Source organism: Channa argus, chromosome 17 (genome assembly GCF_033026475.1).
Source record: "Channa argus isolate prfri chromosome 17, Channa argus male v1.0, whole genome shotgun sequence".
Taxonomy (NCBI): domain Eukaryota; kingdom Metazoa; phylum Chordata; class Actinopteri; order Anabantiformes; family Channidae; genus Channa; species Channa argus.
Genome location: NC_090213.1, coordinates 13,831,271 through 13,851,416, shown reverse-complemented (window position 1 = coordinate 13,851,416; position 20,146 = coordinate 13,831,271). Strand labels below are relative to the sequence as shown.

Genomic DNA, 20,146 nt, shown 5'->3' with positions numbered 1-20,146 from the left:
GATGATTATAATGAAATTTATTTTGATTTCAGTAGATTGGATTGCAGAACAGTATACAGTCAAAATACGTTTAAGTACATGCTTAGATCATGTATTCAGTGTATTTTATTTTACCCTTTATTGTTTTTGAATAATTCATAATTAAAGCTTGCATTTCTTTAGCGTTGTTATGGACTACACAAGCATCAAATACAACAAATACTATATACATGTCTTCCAGATACAGCCCATGGTGTGTGAAACCAAAACTTACTAAAGCTAAATTAAGTTTGCGTCATCATGTTATTCCAAATTGAAAACGGAGACACTGATTTTGACAGATTTATCTGAAGCCACGCCCATTTTCTTGATGCTGGTGTTGTATTGGTAGCGAGCACGGTGCCCAGAGCCGCATTGGCTGCAAAATTTTTCTTTCTTTCTTTCTTTTTTTCCGTAAGGGTCCCAAACTACACCGAGATTTGGAATATTACGTTACAGTCCTGCAGGAAAATGGCGACTGTCATTCATAATCCTCTAAAATCGTGAGTATTTTTTTTTACATATATTTGATAAAATTTTTGCACCAAGTGATAGCGCACAAGATAGGGGGACCAGGAGCGTTGCAATATGCATAACACAATTAACACGTTTGTTATATTCTTAGACAGTCTCCATGTGTGTGTTGTCTGCAAGTCCCGTTGACTACTTGCTGGGTTGTGTAATTCTGATATAAAGGCATGCACTCAGTCTAATCTGCAGAGAAAACACACCGCGCGTAAATGTCTACATTCACGCGCGTTCACGTGGACAGAAAGTTGCAGTTGTCAACAACTGCTTTATAAACAGGGGTGAGAGAAAGTTTGCATGGTGGGCTCTTTATCGGCGATTTTGCATCGGCGATTTCGTGTATTTAATGTCACAAAGCGCATATTAAGTAAGCGACCCCAGCGCACTGCGCGGCTCCATCTTTTGCGGCTACTTTCTAAGTGGTGTAAACAGAGCAGATTATTTCATGTTTACATTATATAAACCTACAACAGATTTAGGAAAAACGACCAATATATTACAGACTGTGGTGTTGGTGTTGGGTGTGTGTGATGACTTTATCTGATCTTAAAAATCTGCTCACGAACAATCCAGACGGAATACATGATTTTTTTAACTTAATTAAAAAAATGCGAAATATGAAAACAGAATCTATCAGTTTTGCAGACTAAGCTATTGATGATCGGAAAAATTGATTTAACATTAACCAAAGGAATAGTGATTTGTTTTTTACTTTCAGTTGAGTTTCTTTTACATATTTGTATGTTTATCTTCCTGCATGGCTGAGAGCATCTTTTTACTATTATGTGCAGATAATTCGTTTCTGCAAAGCTTTTAAACAAAATGTGATCTGACAGAAATAGAAAGAAGAAACTTAATCTGATGGTGTAAATGCATCTATTTTCTTTCACTCAGTTACAGTAAAATGTCAATCTGCAGTAGCCTATAATTCTTTGGATGTGTAAATCCTTTCGACTGTCAGCCATCATCTCTATATCCTGCATTTTATTTAGCATTAATGTCAAGTCATTAATGTTTAAATTATACTTGAATTATGAATTAATATAGAAGGAACAGAGTGTGAAAGGTTCCTAAAGTACAAAGAACCGATAATGCTCTTGTTTGTAAAGCTTCTTGTTGACAGCCAAAAACTGACCCAGTGTACACCCAGTGTATAAAAAAGGCTTTAATCTGGTGTGCCAAAACAGATTAAGCTGCAGAGAATGTAGGTATGTGTGTTTGCTGTTATATGTTCACAGTTGTGCATGTAGCGCAGCAGATTAGGAGTGTGCCGGGTCCTGTTAAGAGAAACGATAAGAGGTACATAATAAGAAAGACTGATGCTGTGGCAGAGATGGAGGGAGTGAGCCCCATCTACTCTTCATATATACGTATATATGGATTTTCCCCACCCCATCTAATATCTGTTAAAAGTGAAAGCATTGTGTGTATGTGTGGAGTGCGGGGAGAGGCATACAGACATGCACATAAACATAAAACATTACAATAATCCGGAAACAATCATGTTAGGAATGAAAGTGTTAATATCATGCAGCATATGAGTTGCCACTCTTGTAAACAGTGTGATCTCTTTTCCAGCCAGCGTAGATGTTTGAGTCCACTCTGTGCTTGAAACAATAGGGCCAACTTGTCCTCTGTGTGGCTAACAAATAATATGCAGTCAATAAGGATGTGGAAATAATCTAGCGCTCCTTTCCAACCACTCCCCAGCGCTGAAAGATGAAATACAACCATCGGCAGCTGGTCGTAAATATGTCTGGCTTTCTAGAGTTGTCATTTTTGCTTAGACATTAGACTGTGTGAGATAGGGTTTGAAGAGGGGCTGACATGAGAAGTATTCAAATGAGTGAATAATTTATACAAATGGAAGTGTTTATGTGCATTACGTGTCCCTTATTCCTTCTTTCTTATATCATTATGTTTGGGTTTATAATGAACCAAAGAGTTCATGTGGAAAGTGGTTTGGCAGTGTGTGATTTAGGATTGAAAGTGTGCGACATGAGATTTAGGGAAATGTAACAGAGACGATGGATGGGGGTGTTATTGTGTGTGTTTGTTGCATGCATGGTTGTGTAGCCATCTGCCCCTCCCCCAGTTTGCGTGAGAGGAAGCATGAGTGAGTGATGGAGGTCTGGGGGGTATGGGGGGGTTTGTCTGTCTGGCTGCATTTACTGCATACATTTATACTACACCAGCAGCACAGGGGCAAACCCTGGCCTTTGTCTATCTGAGCCTGGGGACTGGGAATATCTGTGAATGGTTTCCAGGCATGGGGAATTATGCGGCCAGGAAAATTTTTTAGGGAGAGCTCTATGCAGTGATCCATCCATTTTTTCCCCCTTTCTGCACACGGACCAGGCACGTTTCTTTCGTTGTGTTTTTATGTGTACGTGTGCAGAAGGACAGTGAACAAATGACTTACGATTTGCTTCAGGGACACATTCTCTCATATTTCCTCCGGGGAACCCATGCTGAGTTGAAATGCGTTACCGTTCAACCACACATCTACATCTTCCAGTCCTTCACATGCCCACAGACAGCTTCTGTATCATGCCCCCCACCACCCTCGAACCCTTCCCACAGCAAGACAACAGTAGCAGCATCTGAATCAGGGTTTCCTCTCTGCAACACCCTTTCCTCTTTAACTGCTCTATTTCTCCCCTTTCCCCTCCTCAACTGAACTCTGCACCTTTTTCTTTCATTCTCTTTGTGGGTCTGTTTGTGCACCCAAAAGTGTGTGTGAGAGAGTGCACTCGTGCGTACACATTGGCGTGTATGAGAGAAAATAAGTGTGACAACATTTGAAAGGGAACACGTGTGCCTCAGGACATATGGGATCCCTCCTCTTCCCTGGCCTTCTGCTTCCTTGGCTCCTGCTCCTCCTCATCTTCCTCTCCTCTGCGTTACCTGGTGCCCAGCCTACAAAGTCACACATACTGATGGCTCTCCCTGTGCTTCCCCGGGTCCAGCTTACTATACTAGAGCCAAAAATTGGACTCACTTTATTTAACCAAATTTGTGGTAAACCCCTTCATTTTGTTTGTATTTCAATGTTTTCTTTGAGATGCTACACTATATTTATATTTCTGTGGGCAAAGCTCGAAGCTTTGTTGTAAAGATGTGTCTGTATGAAGTCTAACATATTAGTCTGAATGCAGATGTTGTATTGAGGTTGTCAAAGAGTTACAGAATTGTGTTTACCTCTGGCTCAGTGATGAGTATGAAGTCATGCAAAACACATTTTACCAGCTCTGCATGCTGGAAAATGTGCCTGTAAAGTCTCTCTCACAGGCTATTATCATCTCATTAGTAAATTAGTAGATTTGTCAAAAGAACCGTTTGTTTGCGCAACAGGCAGTGATGTAATTCAGAAAACTGTAGAATAAAAACAACCACCAATAATAGTTTGTACCATGAGTGATATAATAAATACCAATAAACTACAACAAAAACAGCGTATTACTAATATTAATAAAATAATATATGAAACTAATTTTAAAAATATGTTTAATAAAATATCTATTTAGTAGTAAATTTAAAAACACTGAATGCATATAATATAATATAATGCACCTAAAAGCAATATCCTTCTAATGTGGCAAAAAAAAAAAGTGGCAAATGCCAATAATTTTGGAGAAAGAGCAATATTTGAACAATGATTTAGCTGCACACAAACTGCGATCTTGCCAGACCAGTTAATTTAATTAGGGGTCTCATTTTGTAGTGTAGAAATGAAGCTGCATTAGTTGGTGGTTGCTTGAGTGCAGTCAAACCTAAAGCCTTTGCAATTTACTTATGATACTTTTACAATGATAGTATTTAAATTTTATGTTTTTTCTTTTTTACCAAATGTTACTTTGGATATTAAAATGAACATTGACAAAACATAAGCAGAATATGTTGTTACATTTTTAAGTCTATGTCTGTCATCTCTTGAAATGATTGTCGATGTCTTTAATGCTTGCGGTGTCTTTGTGGATGCAGTAAGCTCAGCCATTAGCTGAAATGTTGCTTTACAGTACAGAACTCATTAAAATGATTGACAGACGAGGGATTAAGGTAAACTGAGATGGGGACAAGAGACTGACAAACACATCTAGCCTCGAGCTAAAGTTATAATTTTTGTAACTTAAACCAAATGATTTTGATTATGAGACGAATATTAACTTAAATTCTAAATAAGACATGGCTGCAAATGTGGTAATTTAGAAAATAGTTAAGTTTACGCTTTCACATAGCGTCTTCAGATGTTCTGTTGACTGACAAATTGAATAATCAACTAATTCTTTTAGTTACAGAAAAGCAAACTTTTCAAAGCTTGTTGAAACTGGAAGGAAACAGTGTGGATGAAAACACAGAGAATTGAACAGAAAAGTGGAGAGAGGGATGATAGTAATTGTTTTTTGATTGATGAGTTCTTTCAATGAATTAATATTTGGAAGAGAAAGTGCTGTGAGTGATACAGAACTGAAATTACATGAAAGGAAGACTGATGGAGAGGAATGACAGCAAATGCCTCAACACAAAGTCTGATTGTTAGAGCTTCCACTACAAGTGCAAGTTTGAATATTCATGATGTGTGTGTGTGTGTGTGTGTGTGTGTGTGTGTGTGTGTGTGTGTGTGTGTTAGACCCTGTTATCTCACCTGAAGTCTAGTGCAAATGAAACTGAGAAAAATCATTCATGGGCACCTGTGAGGGTTACTGTGCTTGATCTAAACAGAGAACAAAGGAAGGATTGAAATAATGAGAGGGTCCGCTCCTCTCCTCTCCTCTCCTCTCCTCTCCTCTCCTCTCCTCTCCTCTCCTCTCCTCTCCTCTCCTCTCCTCTCCTCTCCTCACACTGACCTGTAAGTGATTAGCTTGAGATTGCTTCTCTCCTTGGCAGTGATAAGAATGACCATCAAAAACAAAACTCTCTCTGTGCGAGTATGGGAGCAATTGAGACAATCAGTGGCATACACTCAGCGCACACACACACACACACACACACACACACACAGCAACTGCAGATTCTTTTAGTATCAAGGAAGCTGTTGGCCAGGAGGAATGTGTTGCCTAATATGCAAAACTAAACTTATATAAGTACCATCATCCAAGATCAGCCATATACTCCTGTGTTGATTTGGGTTCAGAGAGGTGGAGGGGGGATGTCTCAGGACAAGTAACGCATAGACAGATGCTCTCGGCTGCATACACATGCATGCACACACTCAGTGTCTCTTCACCCTGACCAAACATATGAACAAATATACAGCAGGCGAACAAGCAGACACAAACCCTCCCTTATGTAATAGTTTTTGAAGCTGCCCGAGGATGTTACACAGACACTTTGTTATTAGAAATGGGACAAAAACATACAGGCAATATGGGGAGACACAGGGAGGACAATAGAAAAGAGTCAGATGAGGAAAAATGCCTGTAGGTCTACAAATTTCAATTCAGGTAACAAATAGTGACAGCAGAGATACAGTAACAATTTCCCCTTGGGAATTTGAGGTATATGACACATTTGGCTTTGACTGGATCACTGGGACGTCTGCTTTGTCGTACTTTACAAACACGCAGCATCAAAAACATCAGCTGAATTCCTAATTTCTGTACGTCTCCAGACAAATACCTCAGCCGGCAACCACCGCATGTTGAAGCCCAGATGTTACAGTATGGCACTGGAGCCACATGCACAGCCACTAGTAAAATCAAGAGTGAAGAGTGACATCTGCTAAATCTGTGTATAAGCTATTCAAAATCTTCCTAACACATGTTTTGTTTAGTTTAATAATTATATGCATGCATAAATATAAACTAAAAACATTTGTCAGATGTTCATGCAAGTCCATGAAAGAAACCCTATTAAACCAATAAAGCAAACCTGACACCGATTCATATTTGTAAACATTTGAGTGTTTAAAGTATGTGAACCCATGCTCTTAGCAACTGGTGTTACCTCTGTCAAGAGGTGAAGACTGAAATCTTTCTAATCTGTGTATCGGAGATCAGCGGCTTTCAGCTTGTCCCTTCAGGGGTCGCCACAGCAGAACATGTTCCACACACACATTAATTTGGCATGAGTTTTTACGCCAGATGCCCTTCCTGCCACAACCTTCCCATTTTATCCTGGCTCAGGACCCTTAAAATCTGTGTATAAGCTACTTAAAATCGTTCTAACACATTTTCTCTTCAAAGTTTGAAAATCATATGCATGCATACATTTTGATAGTAGGGTAGCAGGTGGTAAAAGTATGTGAACCCATGCCTTCACTAACTGGCGTGACCACACTGTGCAGAGGCAGCACAGCTGGCCTAAGCAATGACACTGCCACCACCGTGTTTCACAGATAGGTTAAGGCTCTTTTGTTGGAATGCAGTGTTTGGTCATCCCCCAAACACAACACTTTTCACACAGAACATTCTTCCAACAGCCCTCTGGCTTATCCACATTGGCTTGAGCAAACTATGGAAAGGCAGAATTGTCCCCTTTGGAGAATAGTGGTTTCCTCTTTGCATCTCTGCCACACATAATATTGTTGTTTGTTGGTTTGCACACAAGCTGCCTGACAGCTGACTGGTGGGATCCAAGTTCTTTAGAAATTATCTCTTTTTAGTCTGATAAAAAATTATTAACTCTTTTTCGCAAATCTCCTTTGTTCACCCCATGACACACTTAAACAAACCTGTCTTGTCAATATTATACTTTGATAGTTTAATATAAACTTAAATGATAATTCAACAGATTCACACGCTTTTGCCACAAATATTTAAAATTGAAACACTTAAAGTAAATGAATGAACGCATGCAGAGTTGTTTATTTAGATTCCATTTATCTAGTTTTACACCTTCTGATAACACTAAAGCAGAAGCAGAGGAAAAAATTGACAAACTTGTCCTTTTGCTCTGTCCAGATGTAGCAGTAGCTGTAATTTACATTTGATGTAAATCAAGATGCTTTAATGCAAATAAGAGTTAGTACCATCATCTGTACTCGTCTTGTCCAGTAGTTCCACTTTTTATTTATATGTTTTTGTTTTCTTTTGGAAGTGATCTCCGTCTTCATCCGAATCCCTTCTTCTGAATTCACACCTTTTTGGCTACAGCAGTAAATGCATCCCCAAGTTGACTCCCATTTTTTACTCCCCCCACCACCACTCTCCATTTACTCCAGCCAGCCTCCACTCCTTCTGCCTTTAAACACTGCACGTCTTTGTAAAATCTAGCATCACCAGAGTGCTAGTCTTTGTCCAGCTTGGCATTCTTTACATATCTGTCCAGGGAATCGACAAAAGTGTCCATCTCTGCGTGCCCTCTTCCGAGAGACAGGATAATAGACAGGCAGATACATGTTCATGGGTATATTCGCTAAACCAAAATGACCTTATCTGAACTTTTTAACCCTCCTGACATTCACTATGTAGTTTTAAAAGGAGATGTTCCATTTCAGCACAGCTGTCTTCATGCTGAGTATGATGTATGCACCAAACAGAGCAAAAATGTCTGGGTGTGTTACATTAAGCTAAAGTTACCCAAGACTGAGCAGAGCAACTCCTACTTGATTTGCAGACCATACTAAATTATTAGCGGCCCAACACATGCCAAAACTATTACACATAAAAAATAGTCGAAAAAATAGCGTTTACTCAAAGGACTTCAGGAGCAAGAATAACTCGGCACACAGAAAACCAAAATCAAAGCTGCATACTCCACATAACTTGACACTATGGTAAAGGATGTTTGTGATGTTTTCAATTTACTTCACATGAGGAAGGAATGGGAACGTTCATGTTAATCTAAATCATACATTACATTTTATACATCTAAGCTGATCCCTGTCTTTATTGCCCGTCTTTTTCATCATTTTACCTGCTGTGTTCTCTGACTATCTATAATCTGGTTCAGGCTTGGTGACCAGTTCTATAAAGAGGCCATTGAACACTGTCGTAGCTACAATGCCCGTCTGTGTGCTGAGCGCAGCGTGCGGATGCCTTTCTTGGACTCGCAGACTGGGGTGGCACAAAACAACTGCTATATCTGGATGGAGAAGTGCCACCGACAACCAGGTGAGTAACACTGTAAAGTCCATATAGTCCAATTTTGAAATATATCTTTTTTTTTTTTTTTTTTGCAAGGGTTAGATGAGAAACTTGATACCGCTCTCATGTCTGTATGATATCCCCAAACAGGTTAGTTTAGTTAACTGACTCTGCACAAGGCTAAAAAAATCTCCTGACCAGCATCTGTAATGATCCCTGATTATTATGTTAATCTGTAAAGAGCGACTCCTGTTGCCATTATTAGCAGAAATTCACTGCGGAATAATTAGTGATTTGTAAGAGTGCTGGATTTTGCTACATTTGGACAGAGCTTCAGAGTTATAGTTCAAACACAAAACTGGTATCAGCCTTCTGATCTAACTAGCAATTAAATATGTGTATTCCTCAAAATATGAAACTATTACTTTAAGATTAAAGAAAACATACATGGCTATAATGGATGAATTCATACATTTTTGTCCCCAATATAAATATAAGTCAACTTTTGTTTGAATATATTTTTTGAGTTATCACTAGCTGATTTACCCTAAACAGTCCGAATGCTTGGTGCACATGTGGGTCACCCATTCAGCCAAAGGGAACAATCTGCTCTTTACTGGACACAAATAGCATGCTCTCCATCTTGTATGCTAAGCCCTTCAGGCCCCACCCTATACTTTGTGGCAGGCCTAACTCACATTATATGCATTTATTCTGGGTTTATCCATGCCCCCTCCTTCTCTTGACTTTTTTCCTCTGCTCATGCAGAACAAAAAAACTTTTCTGCTTCCATCCCTGTCTCCTGTTAAGCTAATGGTGGACACAAACAGAGACAAAATATTCAAGTAAAGAAGCCTGCTTCGCTGGAAAGGTTACAACGCAGTATTATTAAAATTGTTAATTCATGTAAGACTGATAACATTTCTACGCAGTTATTGCTAAAACACTGTCAACAAAATTTATGTTTTGCGTAAGAAACAGTTGGACGACATTAATTGGACCAATAGGCTGAATACTGAAATCAGAGAAACTATGCTGTGTGTGTGTGTGTGTGTGTGTGTGTGTGTGTGTGCGCGTGTGCGTGTGCGTGTGCGTGGAGGGTTCTCAATGAAAGTTTTGTTAAATCGTTTGCCTGCCAGTGGTTGTTAACATTCTTCCTGTGTGCCTGGGATTCTGCATATATATCCATTTATGTGTGTGTCCAGGCCAGGCAGCGGGACAGATGTATACCTATCCCGCTCGTTGCTGGAGAAAGAAGAGGCGGCTCCACCCTCCCCTGGATCCCCAGCTACGCCTGTGTGAGCTTCGACTAGGTAAGACAAACAGCCCACACATATACATACACTACCATGCAGCACATTAACTTCCATACACTGTGAAAATCCTTGTCCACAAATATCGGCCACACAATACCAGGTGTAACCCCTGATTTTTGCATTTAAACTAATTTCCCTTAGTTTTACAATACAGTTATGTCAGTGCCCTCTGTGCTATTGTATAGCTGCACAGAGCATCAAGCGTACCGAGTGGCATTAATGCTCACTATCTGACCATCTGGCTCTGGTTAGCCTGCCTCTCTCGCCAGGTCTCCAGGTTCATTCTGTCCCCTGAATCAATGCCTCCTCTCACTGTTCTCCAGAAGTAGACAAATGCACGTACACATGCATACATAAGCACACAAACACCCCCACCACACACACACACACACACACACACACACACACACACACACACACACACACACATGACTCTTGCTCTCTGCTGCAGTACGGAAGCACCCTAACTGGGCCTCTATAATCATTTGTCCATGAGGCATTAGAATGTAAGCGAGGCTTATGAGGTGGAAGTGTGTGCTTTTTTTGTGCGTGTGAAGCCATGCATGCATATATATAAATGAAGGCCCCAAGAAGCTGATAAGGGGCAGATATAAAGGCAAGGCTTTGTTTCTGCTTTGCCACACTATTGTTTGCCTCTTGCTGTCTTCCAGACGCAATATAATACCCCAGACCTCTCCACCAAGAATGATTTTAGCTTTCAGAGAACAGTCATTTTCAGAAAAACAAAACAAAGAAACTCCCCAGAGCTGCAACCAGCAAGCAACTAAAGCACATAAATAGAAAGAACACCAGAAATATATACTGTGCTTAACAAGGAAAGGAGAGCTTTTGTAGCTGAGGGTGAAAGAGTCCAAGTCTCACGTTTAGTTTTTTTCTGTGATCTAATTCTACATTTGGGCCCAGATATTTATCATAACACGGCAAAGGAATGTGAGTGCTCTCCTCTTGGGCTTTTGGAAATGCGTTATGTTTATTTAATGCTTCCTGAGCAGAGAGGTTTGTCTGCGTGAAGATACACAGAGGCACTGTCACTAAGTTGCTTTTAAAAAGTTTAAAAACAGGGTTCAATTGCTTGTTTTTGTGGATCCTCTTCTTTTTTTATTACTTCACTGCACTACTCAAGTCAGGGGCTGTGACTCAGAAGCCATTTTGCTTTAAGTCACAGCGTAAAGATGAGTGCTGGAAGGAAATGCATGAAGGTAGGTGACATTCAAGGCTAATTACATACATTTTTGTGAGGCCAACTTAGGATGAACAAAAAATGAAAAATGAGCACCGAGTCTACATTTACCTAATACATAATTCCTTTCTAACGATTAATTTAGTTCTTGTGTCCTGATGTACTATAAATCAGGTGTTCTACAGTATTAGTCTGTTCAGATGAATATGATTTTGTTTGTGTATATGAAATGGGGTTGGAGACGAGGATTTTGTTTTTGCTTGCAGAGCAGAACATTCGGCTCTGTTTTCTCCCTGTTTGCCCCAGAGAGTTAAATGAGAAGTGAGGAAGGTGTCAGAAGAAGACAGGATCAGGGTCTGTGGTGAGGGAGGAAGGAAATGCCATAGACTATATGTGATGTGCCATCACATATAGAGTGATGGCACAATACAGAAGCTTGGTACAGTATTTAATAAGTGGATCTTACAGCCTCAGTAACCCTCTGCTTTTTATCACATCCCCACTTTTATTGTGATGTTTATCCTGGCTTTTTTATAATGTTGATGCTGCCAGTCTGCTTTGCAACTATTAATAAAATTTCCTCTATCAATTCATATTTCACAATTGTTTGCCCTTGTTAAATTAGAAGTAAGGACATCAGCTTATGCACACTCAGACTCACCTGTACCTGTCATTTCAAATACCTTCTATCTTCTTCTGTCCTGCCTCCACCTCCTTCCACAGAAGCTGAGCTGGCTCCTAAGCGTGATGGAGCTCCAGGGGAGGCCACAGCCTTGGAAGCCCTCCTTAGGGGAGACAGCCTGCTGGAGAAAAAAAACAGCCTCAGTAAAGATGAGGAGACATTGCTGGAAATACAGGTTATTTGGTTACATGTTACTTGTACGTCAGACGTCATTAAAATATGCTGATTGCTTCGTTATATTAGATACAAAGATAATTACAATTTCTAAATAAAGCCTGACATGGATGACTATAATTTCATTGTATTAGTTTACAAATAAATGTTTTCATGGTGGTTCATTGACATAAATATTGTATGATCTGTCTCTGTGTTACAAATATACAGAATGTAAAACTGTAAATATTAGATTATGGGTTACTTATACCTCTATTTCTTACTGCTCACTATCTTTTCTCTCCTCTTCCTTCCTATTTTTACAGTAGTCTAACCCTCTGTCTTTATGTATGTGTGTTGCACTCTTGCACTATGTATGTGTGTGTTGTAGAGAGTACTGGAGGCAGATGAGAATGGGGATGGTTTCCAAGATGATGAGGACTTTGAACTGGATACTCCAAAGAGAAAGAACAGAAACAGAGGCAAAGTGAGTGCCAGTGACAACAAAGAGGTTGTGTGTGTGTTTGAGTTAGTGTGTGTTTGTGTGAGTATGTGTGAGTATGTGTGGTGCAAAAGCAGCAATGATAGCAGTTTTGTTATTTTTGCTAAATAACCAATAATAATAAGTGAACTTACTCTGTCAGTGTTAAAATGCTGATGCTAAGCAGGTATAATCTTTTCCACCATAGTGTCGCATGACACACTGTGTTGTTTGGATGTAAATTTAAAAAACCTAAATTTGTGTTGGAACATGAAGAATTAAATACACAACCCCGTGTTGTGTTTCCTTTCAGAACAGAGGATCAAGCCGCAGGAGAACAGAACCTGTTAACACTGATGACCAGGACAAACCTTACGTCTGTGACAGTAAGAAAAAAGAAAGCTGGATTGTTTCTACATCCTGTGCCATCATGTAATCAGTGTCATCAGTTTGTGGTTTACGTGTTAGTCAAGAAAATGTCACAATGTTCCCTAAAACTCAGATAAATGGCGAAATTCTTCTCCTTAGATCTGCAGTAACTATTAAACAATACTTGCACTTAATTCTTTTCTGTACATGCCAATCTCACATTCTTAGTTTATCCAGTAGGTTTAAACACTACAAAAACAACCGCGAAGATGTTTCTCTTCATTTTCCAATGATAGCCTCTCCTCTTCTGTTTCTAAGAGCAGTCCTCTGCAGCATGAAAGAAACCTTTGCAGTCAATCCAGACTTGACTAGCATGCCACTTGCGTACTTGAACAGAAACCGCCCCGGGAATGGATTGCCAATGGGATGTGGACAAAGACTGTAGCTGACTGAGCTGACTGACCCTCAAACAAATGAATCTCATCCTCATTTTGTGTCTTGTTCTGTCTTTCCTTTATCATTTCCTTTTGTGTCTTCTCTGTTCCAGATAGATACAAACAAAAGCATAACTCAAAAAAGGCTGAAGAAGGTATCTCAACCTGTCACCATCTTGTCTTTCTAGGATCTCTTCGAACTGTTTTTATGATTGCCTTTTTTTGCTCCTGGGCATCTGGTGTGGAAATGGCTGACTGAATGTTTTATGCCAATCCAGGCATCTCTTCCTGCAGTAGTAGCTTTGCATGACACTAATACCATGTGCAGTAATGCTTGCTCATTGCAAAGCATGCACCAAATGATACGGTGGCAGCAGCTTAGCCGATGTTGCACTAAATGACGCATGTTTCTTAGGTCACTTTATAGCTGAGATGTGATCCACAGATGTAGCCATCGTAGAAGTTTTTTTTTTTTATAAAATCAATACCAGTTTTAACCAAGGATGGAACAGGAACCAGAACAAGAATCAGAATCCTTATCCACCTTCTGTTTCTATAGAGAATAACACATTCCTACAATGGCTACAGCTCCATTGTGGTCACTGTGAAGAGTCCTTAACTATTATTAAAAACTAGTACAGTGTTAGCCTAGATCTATAGTCAGTGATTTGTATTTTTGGCTCACATCGTGCTTGCTTTTTTCTATAAACTATCTTTACATACTATATGAAAGCTACAGTATGTATCTTTTTTACAAATATATACAGATTTTACTAGAAAATGTACTACAAAATGTATGCTAATTTCATTAGAGCAGATATGCAAGGCACAGGGCAGAGCGTAACAGATTGTAACAGAGCCGAGAGGAAGGGCTGGATAGAGCAGGGTGCCCTTTGTTTGTTTGTTGTTGTTGTTTTGTTTGTTTTTTGTTTGTTTTTTCATGCTAGCACCAGCTTAAGTTGCATGCTATAGCTTTAAGTGATGGTGTTACACTATAATAAGAACAGAATACCATTAAGCTCTAACCTGGACTGCTTGCTTTTAATAATCAGGAATAACAGATAAAACATGTTTTTGTAGTTTAGGCTGCAAGTAATCCTCATAGTCTCTCATTAATATCTAGCTATAGTATTCTAATCATCTGTGTGGTTCCATGGGCCCTTAGTTCTTCATATCGACTAAAAGGATGATCTAAAATGACCTCCTGTACTACTAAGTTTTATGTGTTAGTCTAGTGATATCCTTTGATTTTTAAATTAATTTTATACATAGAGACAGTCAACTGAAACTGAATATGTGTACTTGATTTTTGCAGTGTGCATTACTCCACAGTTTTACGGAGTACTTCCAAATGTATCCTTATATAGAATCTCTGCCATTAGTCTTTAGTTAGGAGCTGACTGTTAGTATGCTCTTTTCCACTATAATAATTGCTCAAAACATAAATGCACTATGGTACATTCACACACAAGGTTACATGTTTCTAATGGACCTGTGATATTTTACCTGTAGTCTGTGGAAAGCGCTACAAGAACCGCCCTGGGCTGAGCTACCACTACACCCACACCCACCTGGCAGAGGAGGAGGGTGAGGAGGAAAAGGAGACAGAGATGGCTCCGTCTCCTCCACAGACCTCTGAAAACCATAAACGTAAGAAGCTTATGCACACACACACACACACAGTTTAACAATTATTCAAATTACAGTTTATGATAACTCAGACCGACAAGCTTTTAGGAAAACTAGAAAATGACAGCGAGCCCTGTACTCTACAACTAACACGTGTCTTTTTCTGGCTACTTCCAGCTCAGAAGGGCCCAGATGGTGCTATTATCCCCAACGACTACTGTGACTTCTGCTTAGGAGACCAAGACTCCAACAGGAAGACAGGCCAGGCTGAGGAGCTGGTGTCCTGCTCTGACTGTGGACGCTCCGGTGAGGCCCCGCATCCACAATCTGGGGGGAATGGGACAAGTTGTATTCTAGACTCATACTTCAGTTTCTATGTACAGCACCTCTCATTTTGGTTTCCCTTTACTTCTTTTTTCTCCACAATCTCAATCATGTATATTTCTTGCTTCCTTGCAATATTTACCTGTACTACATGGACTGAAATGGTGCTTCCCTAATAGCCAAGAACCTGAAGCAGTTTAAACCTTATTTGGATTAATAACTTTATATCTTTCTGTAAATGAATGATTCCATAAATTATTTCAGTTATGTTTTTTATAAGCTGAAATGTTCAATAATGTTCATACAGTTCAGACTCGGTACAAAATCGGTAAAATAAAAAAACAATAGTTGACCTACCTGTAGCTAATTATGTACATTTAATTAGAAATCTATGTTGTCCATTAAAGTGAGCTTTCATGATGGTGCAGTTTATTTTCAATGGATTATCAATGAGCCTTGTACACCATGAGAATTCAGGGCCAACAGCTGGAACTTATTACAATTTTCCATTATCAATAATGTTGATTCATAGGGTCCATCCTGCATGCTTTCCATGTCAACCTCATCATTAAGGAGCTCTGTGTACAACATGCATTCACTCTTTTGTTGCTCAGTTTTCATGCATTACCTTAAGGCACATTTGGCTGCTTTTTGTTTCTTTTCCCCCCTTTTTTCCACACTACCCAAAGCTACATCTGCTGGATGTTTCAGCAAAACATCTCTCAAATCAGCTCGACCGTCCTAAGCAGTAAGATTGTAGGATATTCAACAAGTGAGATGTTTTCTTGCTACGGTAGAGTTTGATAGGACAGCTGCAAGATTGTGTGGCCTTGTCTGTGTTGCTCTGACGCTGATGTTTTCATGGTAGCTGGAAGAGGAAGAGCGAAGAAGGATGGGAGGAAGATGAGTGCTCTCGAAGAATTGTTCGGCAACGCATCAGACAGTGAGGCCTCTACGTTTCATGGCTTTGAAGACGCAGAGCCGGAAGATATTTTGTTTACAGATGATGATGGTGCTGTGACTGACAGCTGATAATGGGACCTCTTGAATAGTTGGACCATGTGGCAATATAAATCCTTGAACAATTTCTATGAGGTAACACTAAAAGATTGGACTACTGTGGCACAACCTAAAGAATCTTTTACATTAAATGTCACTTGAATTTTTTTACTTTAAGAAACGATGATGGACAAGAGCCAGCTTCTACTTGGACATTTGGTCTCAGATGGACATAGTTGCATTTTTTTTACCATTCTCATATGGATTTAACTCAGTACCATTAGGCTTTTTTTCCCTATTTTTTCATAATCGAGATTAAGATCCTCACACTTAGTTTGCGTATGATAATCAGAAACCATACAGCTATGATCTCAGTAATTCTGGACTGAAAAGACAAGTAGCAGACATGGTGGACCAGAGAAAATGGAAAGAATAACATGAGCGGCCAATAAAGTTGCAGGGGCAGGATTGAACGTGGACTCTTGAGTCACTCCAATGGCTAAAGAGGACAGGTAGCTGAGAGGTAAGAGCCAGTCGGCACTCCATTGCTCCTCTCTGTCTTTAAGGACTAGATCTTTTTTTTCATCGGTATATGCTGAGTAGAAATGCTTGTCTAATGCCTGCTACTGGTGTCCAATTAGGCTGATAGTCCATGTGTTAAAGCTTCTACAGCTAATTTCTTCCTGACTGCAATTCCCCACACAGTTTGGGAGGCAGGTCACATTTGTCTCTATTCACCCATCAGAGGCTGATAGGAAAAGTGTTAGATGTTTCTCCCTGCTGTCGCGGCCCAGAGATAAATCAGTTTATCCGGGATTATGGCTCATTCATGGCTCATTGATACCCCATTGATGCTAGGTTAATGTTGATAACTGCTCATAAGTCAACATCGGGAGGCTCCAGGGAGGCCATGAAAGACGTCAGCAGTATCTATAACACTGTTTTAAATAACTATTATAAAATGTCCTATATAACAGATATGATTCCTCTTCGATATCTTTTTTTTTGGGTTGTCACAGCTGTATAGGGTTTGTAGGAAAATAATAAAATATTTCTCAGCTGTGTTTTTCTGTATACATATTATCATCTTAGTCTTTTGTGTTTCAGGCATAATCTCTGGCTAAATTGCTTTGGATGCTAAATTTTATCCAACTATAAACACATAACTGTGAGCTAGCACTTACTCTAAACTCTCACAAAGACATAACAATCTCATTTTAATGAATAAGTGGAGAAAAACAAAACTTCAGCAATCATTTTAGCAAAATAGTTGTTTTTTTATATATTAAAAACATGCATCATTAATGAAAGTGACTCAATTGTTAGAGCATCGGGTTGGGACACAAAAGGCCGTAGGATCAAATCCCACCCCACCAGGTACGGCCCCGCCCAGTCACCAGGGGCAACCTTGGTGCCGATCCCGAGCACGGATAAAAATTGGAGGGTTGCGGCATGAAGGGCATCCCGCATAAATATTAATGCCAGATCAACGTGCGGAAGACATTTTGCTGCGGCGGCCCCTGAAGGGACAAGCCCAAAGCTGTTGATTTTGAATGTACCTGATAGCCTGAATTAGCCAGTTGAAGTACTTTTAATGTAATATTTAAATACAATTAGATGCATGTCAACCTTTATCTGTGTCAGCTGTCAGCACCAATTCAGGGCTTCTGCCACACATCTAACTATGCCTTAGAGACTCCTCTGGCTATCTACTATCTCCTCCCACCGAACTCCCCTTCTTCACTTTTTCGTATCTCCTCACCGTCACATTGCAGGTCACCCCACATGCCTGCAGTTCACTGAGAACATGATGCAGGCGGTGAGGACGTACCAGTGGCAGTGCATCGAGTGCAAGTCTTGCAGCCTCTGTGGCACCTCAGAGAATGATGTATGTATGATGTAGACTGGAACTAAGTGGATTCCATTAGGTTGCATGCTTTTGTCACTATGCAGCTGTTAAACACTGCTAACATTTACTGTTGCAATGTCATCAAATACTTTAGTTAACATAATTTTCCAGGCAGAGTTTATATTTATTATTCTGTCAGTTGTATATACAGTAATATGTTCATTGTGTGCTGCCTGCGCAGGACCAGCTGTTGTTCTGTGATGACTGTGACAGAGGGTACCACATGTATTGCCTGAAGCCTCCAATGACCCAGCCTCCCGAAGGTACAACAGCTGAGAGCCACTCTCAGAAATGTTATTATATATACAACAAGAGGCCTGATACTATATACTCTATGTCATGTGCTGTATATTTAAAACAGGCTACAGCCAAGCCTATAAATGGAAAAGATCAAGGAGGACAAAGATTCTAGCCTCTATGTTTGTGTGTCTCCCCACAGGAAGCTGGAGCTGTCACTTGTGTCTGGATCTGCTAAAGGACAAGGCCTCAGCATATGGAGAAACATAAAAAACACCCTGGACTTTCTAATCCACGCACATTCACCCAATAGTTTTTGACATGCCCACACATACAAACACACTTTTTTCTCTCACATCCTCCAGTGCATTAGCCAGCTCAGGGCAGTTCCCTGTGTGAGAGATCCTCTACCTCTCATGTAACTGAGCAACACTCCATATGCAAATGCCATCAACACGCAATCTGGACCATAAGTCAGCCAGCTCATTTCTCTACCTCACCACTCAGTAAAATGGCAAAAGCCAAAGCAAGATTGACCATAGCCAAAACTGTGTAGTGCATTTTTATGTGAAGCCAAACATTTGATATCTCTGGATGTTTTCCTCCTGATTTAAATTTATTCTCCCAGAGTGTTTGCTGAAGCTGTTTTACTTGCTCCTTTTACTGCACAAGCTCTACCAAGGGGGGACCTGAGCAGGTTTGACTAATGTTTGTTTAAATTTCTGCTTCCAGCTCTACTCCTATCCTGTGTTTAGACTTTGCCGTGACATTCCTATTTTATATCTGGACAGACTCAGTGTTAGTAATGCCATCTTTCACAGGTTTCATTGAGCTTTGAGAAATTTCGATCCAGTGCAAAGAGGAAATGGATCCACAAAACAGGTTGGATGATCTTTCCTTTTGGAGTGTGGTGACATTTTTGATCTGGGATATAATGCTGATCAATGTGACACTTTACAAAGATTTAACATGTCTTTACATAGACTAAAACCTTGCAGATAGTGTTGAAAAGGTTACCAGCCTCTTACCCTACAGCATCCAAACCACATAAAAATAACACTTTTTAAAGCTGGTAATTATACAGGGGAACTTGTAAAGCAAAGAAAAAAGTTGACGTATACTGAAATACCATTATTTTAACATGGGCTGCATTTTCTTGAATGCATGCCTTAGTTTCTGGTGTTGACATGAAAGTTAAACTAAAATGCCAGTGTCTTTGCACATTCCTAAAACTTTTTTTTAAGTAAAATAAAGTAAGAAAAGGTGAACTTTTAACAAAGATGGCAAATATTGCAATGCAGTGCAATGTAACCATTTACTCCTTGCTAATCCCAGGTACCTCCTTACACCTTCTGCCTGTCAGCCTTCCATTCTCACAAGGCTTTTGCAGTTTTCACAACAGTAGCAGATTTTTCATCAACTGGAATTTTTAGTAAATTTTGAAACAACAGGACTTCAGTATCATATAAAAGTAAACAGAAACAGCCCTGACATATTAAGCCAAAAACCAAGTTTTTACAGCTGACATGACAATTTTGCTAATAGATTTTATGAACTGTAGCAACAGTAGCTAAATAACAGTGTTGGCTAAAAGAACTGCAGCTGACTTTTTAATGTTTCCAGCTGGCTCATTTTGAACAACAAGCATTGTACAAATGGTCTGAAATGAGCTCATGCAGAAGTTAAGATCCAGGCAAAATGCAGGCATCCTCACCAGCTGGTGAAAACAAGTAACCCCACTGTTTGTGTATTTTAAGAGCTAGTTACCCTGGTATTATACTCTAGTATATACATGGATGTTTTTCTAGACTCTAGCATTGGAAAATCTTAGTTCTCTTC

The 20,146-nt window shown here is 39.7% G+C and overlaps 1 protein-coding gene across 6 annotated transcripts; it reads left to right on the top strand.

Annotated features, from left to right (window-relative positions):
* Nucleotides 1–350: 350 nt before the first annotated feature.
* Nucleotides 351–19,546, top strand: dpf3 (double PHD fingers 3). 6 transcript variants are annotated; one of them, XR_010911359.1, is made up of 12 exons: nucleotides 351–521; nucleotides 8,440–8,600; nucleotides 9,779–9,886; nucleotides 11,814–11,947; nucleotides 12,317–12,412; nucleotides 12,720–12,792; nucleotides 13,323–13,364; nucleotides 14,722–14,859; nucleotides 15,016–15,144; nucleotides 16,031–16,684; nucleotides 17,937–18,049; nucleotides 18,252–18,270. XR_010911359.1 is itself a non-coding variant. In XM_067483126.1 (12 exons), exons 1-12 carry the CDS (start codon nucleotides 490–492, stop codon nucleotides 18,575–18,577), a joined length of 1,176 nt encoding a protein of 391 aa, XP_067339227.1. In that variant the 5' UTR covers nucleotides 355–489; the 3' UTR covers nucleotides 18,578–19,546. The 6 variants fall into 6 exon arrangements, 3 of the variants coding, with proteins under 3 accessions (XP_067339229.1, XP_067339227.1, XP_067339228.1); XM_067483126.1 differs by lacking the exon at nucleotides 16,031–16,684 and adding an exon at nucleotides 18,510–19,546 and having other exon boundaries at nucleotides 355–521; nucleotides 18,252–18,333; XR_010911360.1 differs by lacking the exon at nucleotides 17,937–18,049 and having other exon boundaries at nucleotides 18,252–18,333.
* Nucleotides 19,547–20,146: the final 600 nt, after the last annotated feature.